At 44.6% G+C, this 17,324-nt stretch overlaps 1 protein-coding gene across 1 annotated transcript; it reads left to right on the top strand.

Annotated features, from left to right (window-relative positions):
* The first annotated feature begins 621 nt into the window (after positions 1 to 621).
* Positions 622 to 17,294, top strand: LOC311112561 (oxysterol-binding protein 1-like). The gene is made up of 15 exons (XM_084155699.1): positions 622 to 826; positions 1,679 to 1,857; positions 3,615 to 3,823; positions 4,383 to 4,551; positions 4,886 to 4,997; positions 5,213 to 5,411; positions 5,570 to 5,681; positions 5,890 to 5,947; positions 6,059 to 6,229; positions 8,048 to 8,293; positions 9,892 to 10,012; positions 10,129 to 10,232; positions 10,385 to 10,665; positions 10,936 to 11,195; positions 14,994 to 17,294. The coding sequence occupies exons 2-15, from the start codon at positions 1,721 to 1,723 to the stop codon at positions 15,134 to 15,136; spliced, it is 2,322 nt and encodes a 773-aa protein (XP_084011825.1). The 5' UTR covers positions 622 to 826; positions 1,679 to 1,720; the 3' UTR covers positions 15,137 to 17,294.
* Positions 17,295 to 17,324: the final 30 nt, after the last annotated feature.

Raw genomic sequence — 17,324 nt, 5'->3', positions numbered from 1 at the left:
AAAGTACTTAAGTAAAAATACTTTAAAGTACTACTTACGTTTTTTGGGGGGTATCTGAACCTTACTTTACTATTTATATTTTTGACAACTTTTACTTTTACTTCACTACATTCCTAAAGAAGATAATGTACTTTTTACTCCATAAATTTTTCCTGACACCCAAAAGTACTCGTTACATTTTTTATGCTTAGCAGGACAGGAAAATGGTCCATTCACACACGTATCAAGAGAACATCCCTGGTCATCCCTACTGCCTCCAATTTAGCCGACTAACTACATTTACATTTTACATTTACGTCATTTAGCAGACGCTCTTATCCAGAGCGACTTAACTAAACACAAATGCTTCGTTTGTAAATTAAACTATCTGTAAATTTAAAAATGTAAAAATCGTGCTGTCTGGTTTGCTTAATATAAGGATTTTTAAAAATGATTTACACTTTACTATTAAGTTATCTTTACTTTTTCTCAATTATGACAATTGGGTACTTTTTCCACAACTGGATATTTCCCTTAAGGACCAATGGAATGGTCTACAATGTGCACACCCCGCCCACGTAAAACGAACTCGCCCATTGATACAAGGTAGGTTGACAGATTTGTAAAAAAAAATGTAAACAAACAACTGGGAAATCAATTGTGTTCGTGACATTTAATGCTAAGGCGAAGACAACTTTGATTGGGAAAGGTTGTAGCTTGATAGCTACGTTTGTCATTTTACTTTAATTGTTTATGCAAAACATAAATGGCCAGTCTGATAGTCGGATGTAGTTGTCAAGGTAGCCCAAGGAAATTGCGTCAGTTTTTCCTCGACATACTGATTAAGGTTGGTTGGTTGTATGGATCATTAATTAGCTAGCTATACGAGCATAATATAAGTGTCTGTTTATGGCAAAACTTGAGTTGATTAGCTGCTCAACTGCATCGACGCTCGGTCGACGGTTGCTAGCGCGGAGGTGGATCCGCCTGTCATTGTCGTGAGTGCGGTGTGTGATGCTGCACTTCAGCGCCAGGCTGTGCTGTGTTGTTAGGCCGCTAGCGAGTTTGTGTTGATTTTGCACTGACAGTGCTAAATGTGTAAAGTGTATAGTCATTGCAAATTGTGTAGCAGTAACTAGTATCCCTCTAGCGTTATGCCAAAGTTTGGATGGAAACGTTATTACTGTTATGGTCTTGCTCTCGACAAGACTGGCTATGCAGTTAGCTAGCTACTGTAACTAGCTTAGCCTATCTAGCACGACGTTTGCAGGCTAACTAGCAAGCTAAGTGTTGTTAACATCACTAGCAGCAGTTGGTCTACAACAACTTATGCAGCTTAGCTAGCTAAGTTGCTGATATCACTTGCTATATCAATTTACGCAATATGATAAACGGTTAACCAAAGCCAGGCAGTTGACAGGTAAGCTAGTGTGACGGGCATCGGGTGTTGACTGCTGATTGTAGCCCAAAGGCCGGTAGATGGCGCTTTCGAAACGACTCAATATCGCCATCTGCCGGCCTTTGGGTTATGCTGATTGTAGTGACTGTCGAAACTGTTCTGACTTGACACTGACAGTTTACGTGGTCTACTACTAGACCTCTACGTATCCCAAGTAGGTTTGGATTAGTTAGCTAGTAAATAGTCTGTAGGTTTTCCACTGCTATTTTCAGGTTGTCTGACTGCATTTCATCTCCCTAGGCCCCAATCTAATAGCCTACAGTGAAGGCTCAGGCTGTCGTAATGTCGGAGCCCAAGGCACCCACCCCGACTCCGGCTGGAGACACATACAAAGGATGGCTATTCAAATGGACGAATTACATCAAGGGCTACCAGCGACGATGGTTCGTCTTGAGCAACGGTTTACTATCTTACTACAGGTAAGAATGGGGCGAGATGGGGTGACATGACATAGTACCTCTTTGCATCCTCTGTAACAGATAAGACTAACAGTTACCAGAAAAATTTCCAGCAGTTCTGTTAACAACAGTAAGGGCAGGTGGGAGCGAAGGACACTGTGCTAGCTAGCTTGTTAGCTAGGAGGACTCTGGTACACAGCAGGCGGGGGCAACACCTGTAGCTAGGTCCTAGGATACCGGTAGACAGTGTCCTTAGCCCCTGAAAAACTCTGATAATACTTTTATTTCCCCTTTGACCCACATTTTAATCGCCTAGACAATCAAGGGAAATCCCAAAATATCAAAAGTGTCACACAAGCATGAAGATGGTGTGCTTGAGGGGGGGGCGTTCCTACAGATGCCGGAATGCCACCATGCAGGAACGCCCTGAATTGCGGGCTGCAATCACACGCTATTGGAAAAATCTAGAAGAATGCCATTGTTATCCAGGGATATGGCTACGGTCATTTTGTCACTGTCAATATATAAACGGTTACATTATAGCTGTGATTTGCTCTGTGTTGCGTTGACATTTCCCCTGCACTACAAGGTGAATACAACTTGCTCTCCTTTATCATGAGTTTTGACTATGGCGCACAGTATCATAAAGAAATTGAAGCTAGAGGTCATCATGGATTCCCTGTGTAACTCTTTGCGATTTAATGGTGTCACAATATTGCATGACTCATCTCCGTTTTGCTTGCCACAGAGGTGTGTCTGAATACTTAGTGTGTTTTCAGCTCTGTGGGGGGAGTCATCATGTCTTCACAGGGCTGTGTAATATGACTCGTGTTTGTTTAATGAGTTTTGGAGACAGACGTAGCTGTGTACCATTCACCTCCCACTCCAAGCACGCTGTGTGTGTGTTGTGTGAACAGTACTGTTTGCCTAACAATTTAGAGTCTGGTGATAAGCACATCCAACAATTCACACACTTTTCATGTTCCTATCTCTGAGTCTTTTTCCAATGAGGTTGTTTTCTCTCGAGTAACTTGCCAAGAGTGCATTTAGCAAGACATTTGCTCAAAGGTTTTTGCAATCATGCAAAATTGCCAAACCAGAAATGGTGCAATGAAATGTTTTTCCAACACTAGGCTAGATTGCGCCTGAGATAACATAGCTGTATTGGACAGATTCCTTTGTTCCATATGAACAAATTAGTTAGGTAACAATAGCCAATAGTCCACACTGAACCATCAGTCAGCTGGTTTCTATTGCCACGCTTCCCTGTAGTCTGAGTATTGGGTCCCCCCCTCCTCTTTGCTGGTGTAATCTTAATGGTTCCTGGTTAAACTGGCTGTAATCAGATACCTTTACTTAATGGAATGTCAAAGAAAACATTAATGTGGAACAGAGAGCATTGTTGTCCAAAATTAGGTTACTCAATTTTGCTCGAACTAGCCTAAGGCTGCCTCAGTCTGAACATATTCCCTAGTCTCTATCCCTATTTCTGGTGTTTGCAGAAGAAAAGAAACCGGGTAGGTGAAATTGTCTTCCAGTAGGCTTAGAGAAGCTTCTGCCATATTGCTTCCTATATGGTTCCTTGATGAGCAAACACTGAAGGGGACCAGGTTAGGGGTCTAGGGAATGTTTTTGGACCAGCCGTACAAGCAAGAGTTGACTGGATAAGGAGCTGGTTCAGGAGTTGACTGGTTACGGAATTGACTGGTTACAGAGTTGACTTTTTCAGGAGTTGACACTAGTTAAACCCACCCCTCTCTCTCTCTGTTTCTCCCCAGGACCCAGGCGGAGATGGGCCACACGTGCCGGGGCACCATCAACCTGGCCACAGCCAACATCGCGGTGGAGGACTCGTGCAACTTTGTCATCTCCAACGGCGGGGCGCAGACCTACCACCTGAAGGCCAGCTCTGAGGTGGAGCGGCAGCGCTGGATCACCGCCCTAGAGCTGGCCAAGGCCAAGGCGGTCCGCAATCAGGCTGAGTCTGGTGAGGGAGGGAGAGGAGGAGGAAGGGATTTGTCTGTGATGGGTACAGAGAGAGGGTACGGGAAGGAGGGTTGAGGGGGGCTGTCTGAGTGGAGTGTATACTGTATGTGTTTCTTCATGTTCCTTTGAGAAAGAGGAGGTTATTTTACAGTTTACTGTATAACCCCCAGTAAAAGTGATGGGGTGGGGCTATCATTCTGATAGAATGTAAAAAAATCAATAATGTTTTGTCATCTTTCAGCCAATCAACATTCAGGTCTCGACCCACCCAGTGTGTGTGTGTGTGTGTATGTGTATATATATATATATATATATACTACCGGTCAAAAGTTTTAGAACACCTACTCATTCAAGGGTTTTTCTTTATTTGTACTATTTTCTACATTCTACACTTTTTTGGTTACTACATGATTCCATATGTGTTATTTCATAGTTTTGATGTCTTCACTAGTAAAAATTAAGAAGAACCCTTGAATGAGTAGGTGTGTCCAAACTTGTAACTGGTACTATCTGTGTGTGTGTGTGTGTGTGTTCAATCCTTTCCTTTCTCTCTTCTCCAGACGACTCTGGTGATGAGTGTCCCACGTCACCCCCTACCTCGGGACAGGCCGGAGGGGCACGTAACTCTAACTCAGAGGTCCAGTCCACACTACGCACGCTGGGCAGCAAGGTGGAAGACCTGAGCACCTGCAATGACCTCATTGCCAAGCACGGCTCCGCCCTCCAAAGGTCAGAGGTCAACCCATCACTCTCACACAAACCTTACAATAAACAACTGGTTGAATCCCCATGTATAGACAACGATAGTAATGGAAGATAACTTTGACCACACAGAACACATCAATGGATGCAAAAAGCTATTGCTCTGTTCTATCCTTACAAGCACATAGTAACTGGTTGGCCAGATAAGGGCTAAGATTTTGTTATGGACCAGATATTTGTCTTGGTTGCAGAGTAATCTTGAGTGAATAAACAAATGAGATGTACTACATATGAAAGGGATGCGCTGAGGGGATGGGTTGAAGGGACTGGCTTACGCTCCTTGGCTGTGCCTCTGTCCTAGGTCCCTGTCAGAGCTGGAGGGGGTGCGGCTGGGAGGCGACACGGATGGCAAGATCCGGCAGGTGACGGAGAGAGCCACGTTGTTCCGCATCACCTCCAACGCTATGATCAACGTACGTGTTGATGTTATAGTTTTTATAGTATGCAAAGGCTAAACTGGTTTACAAAGCATTGTACATAGAATACAGTGTAGGTCTAATAATATAGTAAAGACAGCTGTACCTTGACTGTTACACAAACATTTACAAGGCTTTGTGGTGTTGTATGAATGTTCTTAAAGCGTTTCTGTGACGTTTCCCTGACATTCCTCTAACGTTCCTCCCCCCAGGCGTGCAGAGACTTCCTGGCCCTGGCCCAGGCCCACAGTAAGCGGTGGCAGAAAGCCTTGCATTCGGAGCGGGACCAGAGGATAAGGCTGGAGGAAACATTGGAGCAGCTAGCTAAGCAACACAACCACCTGGAGAGGGCCTTCAGAGGGGCCACCGTACTGCCCCCTTCCCAGAGCAACCCCACCCTGGACAGCAAGAGTAAGGCATCACCTCAGACCCCGAACAAACTGTTACATTAACTCTGTGACCCCTTACCTTTAACTCCCAAACTGACTGTTAGCATGCTAGTTAAGTCAACCAGTGAATCTACAACCCCACTCTCGTTCATAATATTTAGTTTTCTTCCTCTCTCTCAGGTTCGGGCTCAGTAAAGGGCGACGCGAGCGACGAGGATGATGAGAATGAGTTCTTTGACGCCATGGAGGACCCAGCGTTCATCACTGTACCGGCCGACCCCAAGTATCATAGGTCAGCACACCTTTACCTCTTTCTTTTTACTCGATCTGATCTGTCCTGTTTCTCGCTCTCTTCCTTCTCTCTCAACCTCTTTTTATCAATACAAATGGCATGGTATTTTATGAGTGATAAACTGAGCTTTTAAAAGGCAAACTGTAATTGGTCAAATGCAATTCTTTCTTTCTCTCTATATATCTCTGTTTCTTTCTCTTCCACTCAGAAGGTCAGGAAGTAACGTCAGTGGTCTCAGCACTGAGACTGGAATCGATGACCAGTCGGTGAGTCTGTCACTGTGTTTTGAAGTTAAATATTTTTTTAGTTACTTGCTTTACTTGTCCCTTGAAATATTTTTTTTTGTTTGTTCTGCCTTCTTCTTTGGCCGCCCACAGCTTTGTGACGAGCAGTCGTTGGGGTCCAATTCGGAGTCGCCCCAGTCCCTGGAGGTGGAGCCAGTGAGGAAGAGGCGGACCAAAATCCCAGACAAGCCCAACTATTCGCTGAACCTCTGGAGCATCATGAAGAACTGCATCGGCAAGGAGCTCTCCAAGATCCCCATGCCTGTAAGAAACACGTGTGTGGTTGTGTGTGACTGTAGACTATTGTAGCACACCCTAACCGTTGCTTTCAGCTCTGTATTGTATTGAACAAGTGCAGAAGGCAGGGAACGACTTTCTGGAGTGAAATGCATCTACAGGTAACTGCCATGGAAATACTTGATTAAATGAGGGATACAAAGTATATTGAAAGCAGGTGCTTCCACACAGGATGGTTCCTGTGTATATTAAGCAATTAACATCCCATCATGCTTAGGGTCATGTATAAAAATGCCCAGTTGCCTAACTATTTTGGCTACCATGGCTAGAAGAAGAGATCTGTGATGTTGAAAGAGGGGTCTTAAAGGAGCATAGGGGGTTTAAAGGGTGTGTGTGTGTGTGTGTGTGTGTGTGTGTGTGTGTGTGTGTCTCAGTCACAAGATCTCAACCCAATTGAACATTTATGGCAAATTCTGGAGCGGTGCCTGAGACAGCGTTTTCCACCGCCATCAACAAAACACCAAATGATGGAATTTATCGTGGAACAATTACATTTTACATTTGACATTTTAGTCATTTAGCAGACGCTCTTATCCAGAGCGACTTACAGTTAGCACATCAATCAATCAATCAATTTTATTTTATATAGCCCTTCTTACATCAGCTAATATCTCGAAGTGCTGTACAGAAACCCAGCCTAAAACCCCAAACAGCTAGTAATGCAGGTGTAGAAGCACGGTGGCTAGGAAAAACTCCCTAGAAAGGCAAAACCTAGGAAGAAACCTAGAGAGGAACCAGGCTATGAGGGGTGGCCAGTCCTCTTCTGGCTGTGCCGGGTGGAGATTATAACAGAACCATGCCAAGATGTTCAAAAATGTTCATAAGTGACAAGCATGGTCAAATAATAATCAGGAATAAATCTCAGTTGGCTTTTCATAGCCGATCATTAAGAGTTGAAAACAGCAGGTCTGGGACAGGTAGGGGTTCCATAACCGCAGGCAGAACAGTTGAAACTGGAATAGCAGCAAGGCCAGGCGGACTGGGGACAGCAAGGAGTCACCACGGCCGGTAGTCCCGACGTATGGTCCTAGGGCTCAGGTCTCTCAGTTGGCTTTTCATAGCCGATCATTAAGAGTTGAAAACAGCAGGTCTGGGACAGGTAGGGGTTTCGTAGCCGCAGGCAGAACAGTTGAAACTGGAATAGCAGCAAGGCCAGGCGGACTGGGGACAGCAAGGTGTCATCATGCCCGGTAGTCCTGACGTATGGTCCTAGGGCTCAGGTTCTCAGAGAGAAAGAGAGAACGAGAGAATTAGAGAGAGCATACTTAAATTCACACAGGACACTGGATAAGACAGGAGAAGTACTCCAGGTATAACCAACTAACCCCAGCCCCCCGACACATAAACTACTGCAGCATAAATACTGGAGGCTGAGACAGGAGCGGTCCGGAGACACTGTGGCCCCATCCGAAGAAACCCCCGGACAGGGCCAAACAGGAAGGATATAACCCCACCCACTCCGCCAAAGCACAGCCCCCGCACCACTAGAGGGATATCCCCAACCACCAACTTACAATCCTGAGACAAGGCCGAGTATAGCCCACAGAGGTCTCCACCACAGCACAAACCAAGGGGGGGGCGCCAACCCAGCACATACATTATTTTATCGAACCCACAACCCTGGCGTGTTGCATCCCTCCAATAGAGTTCCAGACACTTGTAGAATCAATCCAAAGGCGCATTGACACTTTATGTCAGTGTTCCTTTATTTTGGCAGTTACCTGTATTTTTCCCCTTCCATTCAAAGTTTCCTTTCTTCCTCTCCCCCTTTTCTCCCCTTCTCAGGTGAACTTCAACGAACCAATCTCCATGCTCCAGCGTCTGTCCGAGGACTTAGAATACTACGAGCTCCTAGATAAGGCAGCTAAATGCCAGAGCTCTCTGGAGCAGCTGTGCTACGTGGCTGCCTTCACCGTATCGTCCTACTCTACTACGGTCCACCGCACAGGGAAACCCTTCAACCCCCTACTGGGGGAGACCTACGAACTGGACCGGCTGAGGGAGAGCGGCTACCGCTCACTGTGCGAACAGGTAAAGGAGGGAGGGGGGGGACACGGGAAGACTGGTAGGAAAGAGAGGGAGGGTGGGCAATGGGGGAATGACTGGTTGGGAAAGAGAGGAATTGAAAAAACAGAAGGGGGGGAGAGAGGGCTACAGGTTCAAATGGGTGAGGGGCTAAGAGAGGGAGGGGGCAGAGAGAGAGTAGGAGAGAAGAAGCTTTGCATCTACAGTGCTCCTTTACTGTCGATGATGTACAGAAATGGCTATATGTTTTTAAAACCAATACACATTCAATAAACCACGAATTGACATCACAACAATTTGATCATATCAATCCGGTTTATTACAAGTTGCAACAAGGAGACCCCTACCAGAACAAAAGCAGAGCAGGCCCTTAAATATTAATCACACAGCATCAAATGTTCTGTAAACACCAGCCCGAGAGGCTTGCAGGAAGTCGCAGCATTAGCTGCGAAAGTGTCACAGATCCATTATCACTGTCCTCGAATCCAGTCTGGCGTCAAACATTAACCATAACATTCAACACTGGCAGACATTTGATACTGGCAGTTAAACAGGTCAAAGGTAAGAACATCAGTACTTGGTTACAACAGATAATTATATACTACTTATTTAAATATATTACTTAAACATACATGGTTAACTCCTGTTTCCCTTCCCCAAGGGAATGCATCTGTCTGCGTCTCCCCGCACATACAATCATGTTTATTACATATCAATCCATATCAACAGTAAATCAAATACAGGAAAATAATTACTCATTTACAATTCCCACAGTACATTTACAGAGAGGGCATCTATGGGTACAAACAGCCAGTTAGTCAGAGAACTGTCAAGAGTCACAGCGTTGTCAATAACCTGTGGTGCTGAAACGTCCTGTTCTGCTGTAGCATATTCCAATAGTCCGCCTTATAATACCCATAAAAACACGGAAATGGTTCCAGTGGTCTTTCCGCCATTCATTTTTCACATCGGGAATTTTACAAAAAAATCGAATGAATTGTGTGTTTGGTGTATGCTTACCTTGGCGTGATGTTTTGATAGCCGTGAGTTTTATCAATATATTTGCCTCAATTGCCTCAATAAAATGTGCTATGCTAATTATTCATAAAGTTACCTTGTCCGAGAGAGATTTGCACGGTTATCAAAACGTCACGCCAGGGTAAGCCTACACGAAACCCAGACCTTATATGAAGTAGTTCTAAAATCCCAGATGGAAAAATGAATGGTGAAAAAACGATTGGAACCATTTCTGGGTTTAATGACTCATGCTGTGGTACTCCATTCCCTGGGGGAATTACTGAGAGGAAAACACCTCCTAGTGGCAGCTGTGGGAAACAACTGCACTCTACTCCCACATTCACACTCTTATGAAACTAATTTACATAAATTGTTTAAATATGTTGTTTTAGCCCAGCACAGCCACATCTGACTCAAGTAATCGGCTAATCATCAAGCCATTGATTAGTCGAATCAGGTGTTTTAGTGCACAGTTAGAAAGAAAAATGGTACCTTGTGGGTCCCCAGGACTGCAGTTGCGAAACACTGTGCTAAGTGACTCTATTGTAATATAGCCCTACCCAATCCTCCTCTATCCCTTCCTCCAGGTGAGTCACCACCCGCCTGCAGCGGCTCATCATGCCATCTCAGAGAGAGGCTGGACCCTCCGACAGGAGATCTCCCTCGCCAGCAAGTTCAGGGGAAAATACCTCTCCATCATGCCTCTGGGTAAGGCAGTGTGTGAGGACTGGTAGCTGCCAGCAAATGTCTCCATCATACTCTTTTTTTTTTGTTTGTTTAGTTGGCATTTTACATCTTTGCTGTGGTGTAATCATCTTCCACAGGTTCTATCCAATGTATGTTTGAGAAGAGCAACAATCACTACTCGTGGAAGAAAGTCACTACAACAGTACACAACATCATTGTGGGCAAATTGTGGATCGACCAGGTAAGAAAAATGTCACACTCAATCTTTGGCATAGACGCATCCAGATCCTACAATGGGCGTTAGGAGATTTTAGACCAATTCCAAGTATAAAAAAAACATTCAAGATTTATTTTGGTGAACTACACATTCCATTCTCTCTCTGGTTTTCTCAGTCGGGAGAGATAGACGTGGTGAACCACCGGACCGGCGACCGCTGCCATCTCAAATTCGCGCCCTACAGCTACTTCTCCAGAGACGTGGCCAGGAAGGTGACTGGCGTGGTGACAGACAAGGAGGGTAAGGCCCACTATGTGCTGTCAGGGACGTGGGATGAGAAGATGGAGTTCTCCAGGGTGATGCAGAGCAATAAGGGAGAGAACGGCGCCGAGGGCAAACAGAAGACCGTCTACCAGACGCTCAAAGCCAAGGAGCTCTGGAAAAAGAACCCACTACCGTGAGTAGAGTGTGGGGGTGGGTGAGGTTGTGTGGGTGTGTTTTTGCTGAAGAGGTGCAGCAACCGAAAAATACATTTGGTGTGTCAAAGAACATGGCTTTTTCAATCATCTCATCTTTGGTCTTTCTCTCTCTTTCCTATCTGTCCCTTCCACTTCCTCCTCCTTTCTCTCTCTCTCTGTCTCTGTCTCGGTCTCGCTCTCTCTCTCTCTCTCTCTCTCTCCTCATTCCCCTCTTTATTTCCCATCCTCTCTCTTCCTCCCATCTGCAGTGAGGGAGCGGAGACCATGTACTACTTCTCGTCGCTGGCGCTGACGCTCAACGAGCCCGAGGAGGGCGTGGCGCCCACCGACAGCCGGCGGCGGCCCGACCAGCAGCTGATGGAGGCGGGCCGGTGGGACGAGGCCAACGCCGAGAAGCAACGGCTGGAGGAGAAGCAGAGGGGCGTCCGCCGCGAGAGGGAGAGAGAGGCCCAGCGCGCAGCCAACCTGCCCGAGGAGGGGGCAGAGGGGGTGGAGGTAGCAGAGGACGGTAAGAAAGAGGGAGGGGGCGAGGGAAGGAGGTGCAAGAAGGGCTACGTCCCAATTATCTCTCCTTCCTTAGTGTTCACTTGTTGACTTTCCTATACTTATTTGAAAGGAAATGACTGGTATAAGAAACATGGTGGAGATGCCCACTAACCAATGCCTCACCAATCCAATGTGTGAAGTAGTAAACAAGTGCAGGATATTATTGGGACGTGCGCAAGATGGGAGCAAGATTCATTTCTTGTGCTTGTGAGTAAGCAAGTACTCCCCATTAACTTGAATGAGGAGTCTGTGCTCTTTGGCTTCTATTGTAGCTAGAGAGAGGGAAATGAGATGGAGGCAGGTTTGAGGGAAGAAAAAGTGAGTGTCGTCCTAGAGCTGTCTGTGTTCATATTCTGTCTACCAGTCTGTCCCTTTCTCCTCTTGTACAGTTGAAATCGGAAGTTTACATACACCTTAGCCAAATACATTTAAACTCAGTTTTTCACGATTCCTGACATTTAATCCTAGTAGAAATTCCCTGTCTTAGGTCAGTTAGGATCACCACTTTGTGAAAGAATGTGAAATGTCAGAATAATAAGAGAGAATGATTTATTGCAGCTTTTATTTCTTTCATCACATTCCCAGTGGGTCAGAAGTTTACATACACTCAATTAGTATTTGGTAGCTTTGCCTTTAAATTGTTTAACTTGGGTCAAACGTTTCGGGTAGCCTTCCACAAGCTTCCCACAATAAGTTTGGTGAATTTTGGCCAGTTCCTCCTGACAGAGCTGGTGTAACTGAGTCAGGTTTGTAATCCTCCTTGCTCGCACACGCTTTTTCAGTTCTGCCCACAAATGTTCTATAGGATTGAGGTCAGGGCTTTGTGATGGCCACTCCAATACCTTGACTTTGTTGTCCTTAATCAATTTTGCCACAACTTTGGAAGTATGCTTGGGGTCATTGTCCATTTGGAAGACCCATTTGCGACCAAGCTTTAACTTCCTGACTGATGTCTTGAAATGTTGCTTCAATATATCCACATAATTTTCCTTCCTCATGATGCCATCTATTTTGTGAAGTGCACCAGTCCCTCCTGCAGCAAAGCACCCCCATAGAATGATGCTGCCACCCCCGTGCTTCACGGTTGGGATGGTGTTCTTTGGCTTGCAAGCCACCCCCTTTTTCCTCCAAACATAACGATGGTCATTATGGCCAAACAGTTCTATTTTTGTTTCATCAGACCAGAGGAAATTTCTCCAAAAAGTACGATCTTTGTCCCCATGTGCAGTTGCAAACCATAGTCTGGCTTTTTTATGGCGGTTTTGGAGCAGTGACTTCTTCCTTGCTGAGCGGCCTTTCAGGTTATGTCGATATAGGACTCGTTTTACTATGGATATAGATACTTTTGTACCTGTTTCCTCCAGCATCTTCACAAGGTCCTTTGCTGCTGTTCTGGGATTGATTGCACTTTTCGCACCAAAGTATGTTAATCTCTAGGAGACAACGCGTCTCCTTCCTGAGCGGTATGACGGCTGCGTGGTCCCATGGTGTTTATACTTGCGTACTATTGTTTGTACAGATGAACGTGGTACCTTCAGGCGTTTGGAAATTGCTCCCAAGGATGAACCAGACTTGTGGAGGTCTACAATTTTTTTTCAGAGGTCTTGGCTGATTTTGTTTTGATTTTCCCATGAGGCACTGAGTTTGAAGGTAGGCCTTGAAATACATTCACAGGTACACCTCCAATTGACGTCAATTAGCCTATCAGAAGATTCTAAAGCCATGACATCATTTTCTGGAATTTTCCAAGCTGTTTAAAGGCACAGTCAACTTAGTGTATGTAAATTTCTGACCCACTGGAAATGTGATACAATGAAATAATCTGTCTGTAAACAATTGTTGGAAAAAGTACTTGTGTTATGCACAGAGTTAGATGTCCTAACCGACTTGCCAAAACGATAGTTTGTTAACAAGAAATGTGTGGAGTGGTTGAAAAACGTTTTAATGACTCCAACCTAAGTGTATGTAAACTTCTGACTTCAACTGTATATGTCTGTCTGTCTGTCTTTCACACGTTTGTCTGTCTCTCTGTCCCCCAAGCTGTCATTGAGGACTCTTTCATCACTGACTCGCCTTTGAAAAGCAAGTACTCCTCTCTTCCTCGTCTTTTCTCCCTATTGTCTCACTCTACCTTTACTCTCTCTCTCTCACACAAACGATCCAATCCACTTTTCACAAGGTAGGTGGATTTAATACCTCTGACTATCCATCACCTCATCTCATAATTTCCCGCTTTCTTTGTTCATCCATCCTTGGTTTGTGCTGTGTTCAGCCGATGCAGTGGAGATTGGTACGGAAGCGAGCCATGCTTCAGATGAAAGCAAGTACCACTAACTCCTCCCTTTCCTCCGTCCATCTTCCTCGCTTTCTCCACCCTTTCGCTCTCTTATTCCCTCCCTTTCTGACACTTGATCCGTCTATCACTTTCCGTTTAGATTGTGTGTGTGTATATATAGACAAAGGTAGTTAGACAAATACTAGCTAGCTAGCTTTCTTGTGATGCAAATATGCTAGTCAATCAAAACCAGGGTCGTATTCATTAGTGCACACTGTAGCAAAATGTTTAGCAACAAAAACAAGAGTTTCTTATTGGACAAGTTCAGGAAGTCCCCTCCCTGTTTCGGGACGTTTTTCTACCTACGCTGTCTATTGAATACAACCCAGATTTCCAGGCTATGCCTAGAAACGACTTGTTCTTGTGCTGTGAAATGCACATTTGAATTCTAATACTCAATAGAGGAATGTTTAAAGTATGTTTTGAAGAAAACTATTTTTGATATGCAGCAATGTCCAGTGGTGGCAAACAGCTCAGTAGCGTAGTAAAAGTAGGCTAGCTTTAATTTTGCACATCACACCAGTAAGGATCATCGTATATTAAATATATTTATTTGGTTAGGTTGTAGGTTCTTTTTTTATGGACAGTCTTCTTTCCCCTCTTCTTTTCATCATTTTATTCCTTTCTTGTCAATTTTTCATGTTCCTCTCTCCCCCTTCAGCGGACCCAGACGATTCTCCACCTCACACTCCAAGCAAGTAGCCCTCTACTCTCTTCCTCTCTATACCACTGTCTCTTTCTATCCACACACACATACTCATCTGTCAGTCTTCCCTTTTGCAGCCCCACGTGGTCCGCCCCTCTCAGAGTATCAAAGCAAGTATTAATAGTTCGGGACACACACACATCATGATTTCATTCTCACACCTATTTAGATGCATTTTCCACATCAACCATCATATCTTTACATCTTGTTCCCCCCCCCCCCCAGTGGATGACATGGAAGGTCATTATGGAGCTGCGGTCAAAAGCAAGTAACGCCAGTGTTGTTCTTTCTCTCAGTCTCCTCCTCTGTTGTTATTTGTCTGTAGTTTGTGTCTCCTTCCTATTAGAAGCTCTAGTAGTTGCAGTATCACTTGTTTGAGAAATACTAGTTCCCAAAGTCTCACGGCGTTCGTATGTGTGAAATCTTGTAGCACTAGAAATGAACTCTGGGAACTATTGTAGCTAGACACCACCATACTGCAGCAATGTTGTCCTTGTCACCGTATTGTTCTAATGTTCCGGTTCTCCAGGATCATACCAAAGAGGGATGAGCCAATACTGTCATAATCATTGCTCAAGCAGTGACAGAAAACCCCTGATCTCATCCTTCTTTTATATGGTCTTGATGCAGAAGTTCCTTTCCCAAAGCTTCCATGGCTGGTCCTCAACATCTATTCTTTCAATAGATTAACTCATTCTTTTTCTTGTTATTTCCGTCAGGCGTCCACCAGGACAACTATGAGGCGATGTGGTTCGAGCGGACCGAGGACGCCGTCACGGGAGAGTCCATGCACGTCTACAAGGGGGGCTACTGGGAGGCGAAGGACCTCGGCAACTGGGACATGTGCCCCGATATATATTGATCCCCCCCCCATCAGCAAATTGTACTAACCCAGGCATTTGGAACATGGAAGGCCAAGCCACCCTTTTTCCCCAATTGAAGAAGGGGCAAACTGGGTATCGACACTGTTTAACCCCAACCCTCCCTCTTTCAGGATAGATTTTGGGTTGTAATGGTACCTCTCCCCTATCACTCTCTGTGAGGATGGTGTGCATAGGGGCTGTGAGACCCTGCAGGACAGTAGGAAAGTGCAACCGGACAGGGGGACAGACCTGCTTTCTTCTGCCTTCATCTTCCGTGTAGGGTCAAGTTGCCCCTAGATGCTGATCTGGGATCAGTTTTGCATTTCCCCCCACTAATGTTTAAGGTTAGGATTGGAGGAGCCAAAGCTGATCCTAGATCTGTAGCTAGGGAAAGCTTCATCTTCACTTCGATGATTTGATATCTCCCTTTAGAGCCACTTTCTGTTTCTTCCTTTGCCCCTCTCTTTCTCTCACCCTCTCTTTATCTCACCCTCTCACCCTTGCTATGTTAGCCGTAGAAAAGACTGGGGGCAGAAAGGTGTAGTCTGGTTGTTAGATTCTAGCGATTTAACACTATCAAACAGAGACCCTTCAAATGTCAAACACTAACTCTACCTTGCTCCTCTTCCAAAGGACATGGACTAACTGCATATGAACATGGCATAAACGCATATCGACGTGAACAGTTTGTGTGAGAGAATATGTCTGTGTGTGGGGGGGGGTGTTATTATAACAATGGGTTGGTGCTTATGTCCGCTTTGGGTCTGCCAGATTTTCAAAGCTTCACAAATGCTGTATAAGAGGTGTGTTTGAGAGAAAGGGGGTGAGCAACAAATGCATGAGCCCGCGTGTGTGCGCTTGCGTGTGAGAGTGAGAAAATGAATGCGTGTGTTTGAGAATGAGTGTCCTTCTCTAGAACTTGGTGACATCACATTAGCTTCTCTGCTGTGGCTGTTTTGCACAAGGATAGTTTGGGCTTGGAGCCTGTTATCCCTCTCGAAGCAGCGGAATCGGCTAAATGAAGGATGTATCGTCATAAAATACTATTTAAACAGTTCCTACAACTCCCTACATCCCAAATATGGCTTCCACCACCTCTTCAACAGCAAAACAATCTAGCGTAGCCTTATAGTTTTTATTAGGGTTAAGTTTGTGAGGCAGACTCGACCAAAACACATTGGAATAGTGGCCTAGTAATTTAGTGGGTGTGTGGATGCTTCCTAAATGGCACACTATTCCCTATATAGTACACTTCTTTTGACCAGACCCCTATTGGCCCTGGTCAAAAGTAGTGCACTATAAAATAATAGGGATGCAGGGGAGATTACTCTTAATCTACATGAACTAAAGTGTTTGTGTGTGTGTGCACTTGTACAGAATGTGAGCTTGAGTGCGAGGTTTGTGAGTTCCAAAAATAAGATAAATCCCATTTTATTTTCAAGTGTACTTAAAAAATGTGTTTGAGATCGAGGAAAAAAGGAATACAAAGCGAAACAGAACATTGCTAATATTTGTGTATATATCAAATGAAGTAATAATTAGTGCTATTAATAATATTGATAATTATAGTTAGATCTAAGTATGGTGATTGTGTTTAAGGTCAGAGAGAACTCCCAGTTTTTCTGAAATAGAACATTACTGTTTTTCTCCTAGAACTGGATTGTCCATTAATTGTAAGTCAACTGTAACTTGTTTGATCACTTCTGCATTGTCTCCTACTCCCTGGCCCTGTACAACTGATGTACAATACATTTGACTGAACAGTTGTGATCCAACAGTTTGTTTGCACAACAAAAGTTACTGCTGTGAAGACGCCACACAATGGTTGTGCTTTTTTTCTTCAAATACAAACGGTTGCTTCACAATATCAGTACATCAGTTGTCAAACCAGAGTTTGTACCCGTCTAAGAGTTGAATGTTCATTATTATTGTACCGCCATATTGTTTATATGGTCTGTGAGTTTAGTTTCTTTCACTGTCTTTTTTATTAATCTGTTTTTATTCATTTTTTCAATAATTACATCTTGTTTCTCCATTCGTCGTAGTGTCCTATCTTTTTATGCCCATTCATTCTCTCTGTTATGGATCTTGGTCAGTGCGCTGAGTATAACAGCTTTGCAGGGTGATGTAATAAAGCCTGACTGGAGAAGAAGTGCACACTTGCTGTATAACGTCATTATTCCTCTA

The sequence above is a fragment of the Coregonus lavaretus genome (genome assembly GCF_964263955.1).
Source record: "Coregonus lavaretus genome assembly, chromosome: 38".
NCBI classification, from domain to species: Eukaryota; Metazoa; Chordata; class Actinopteri; order Salmoniformes; family Salmonidae; genus Coregonus; species Coregonus lavaretus.
This window is presented reverse-complemented; position numbering and strand designations above follow the sequence as displayed.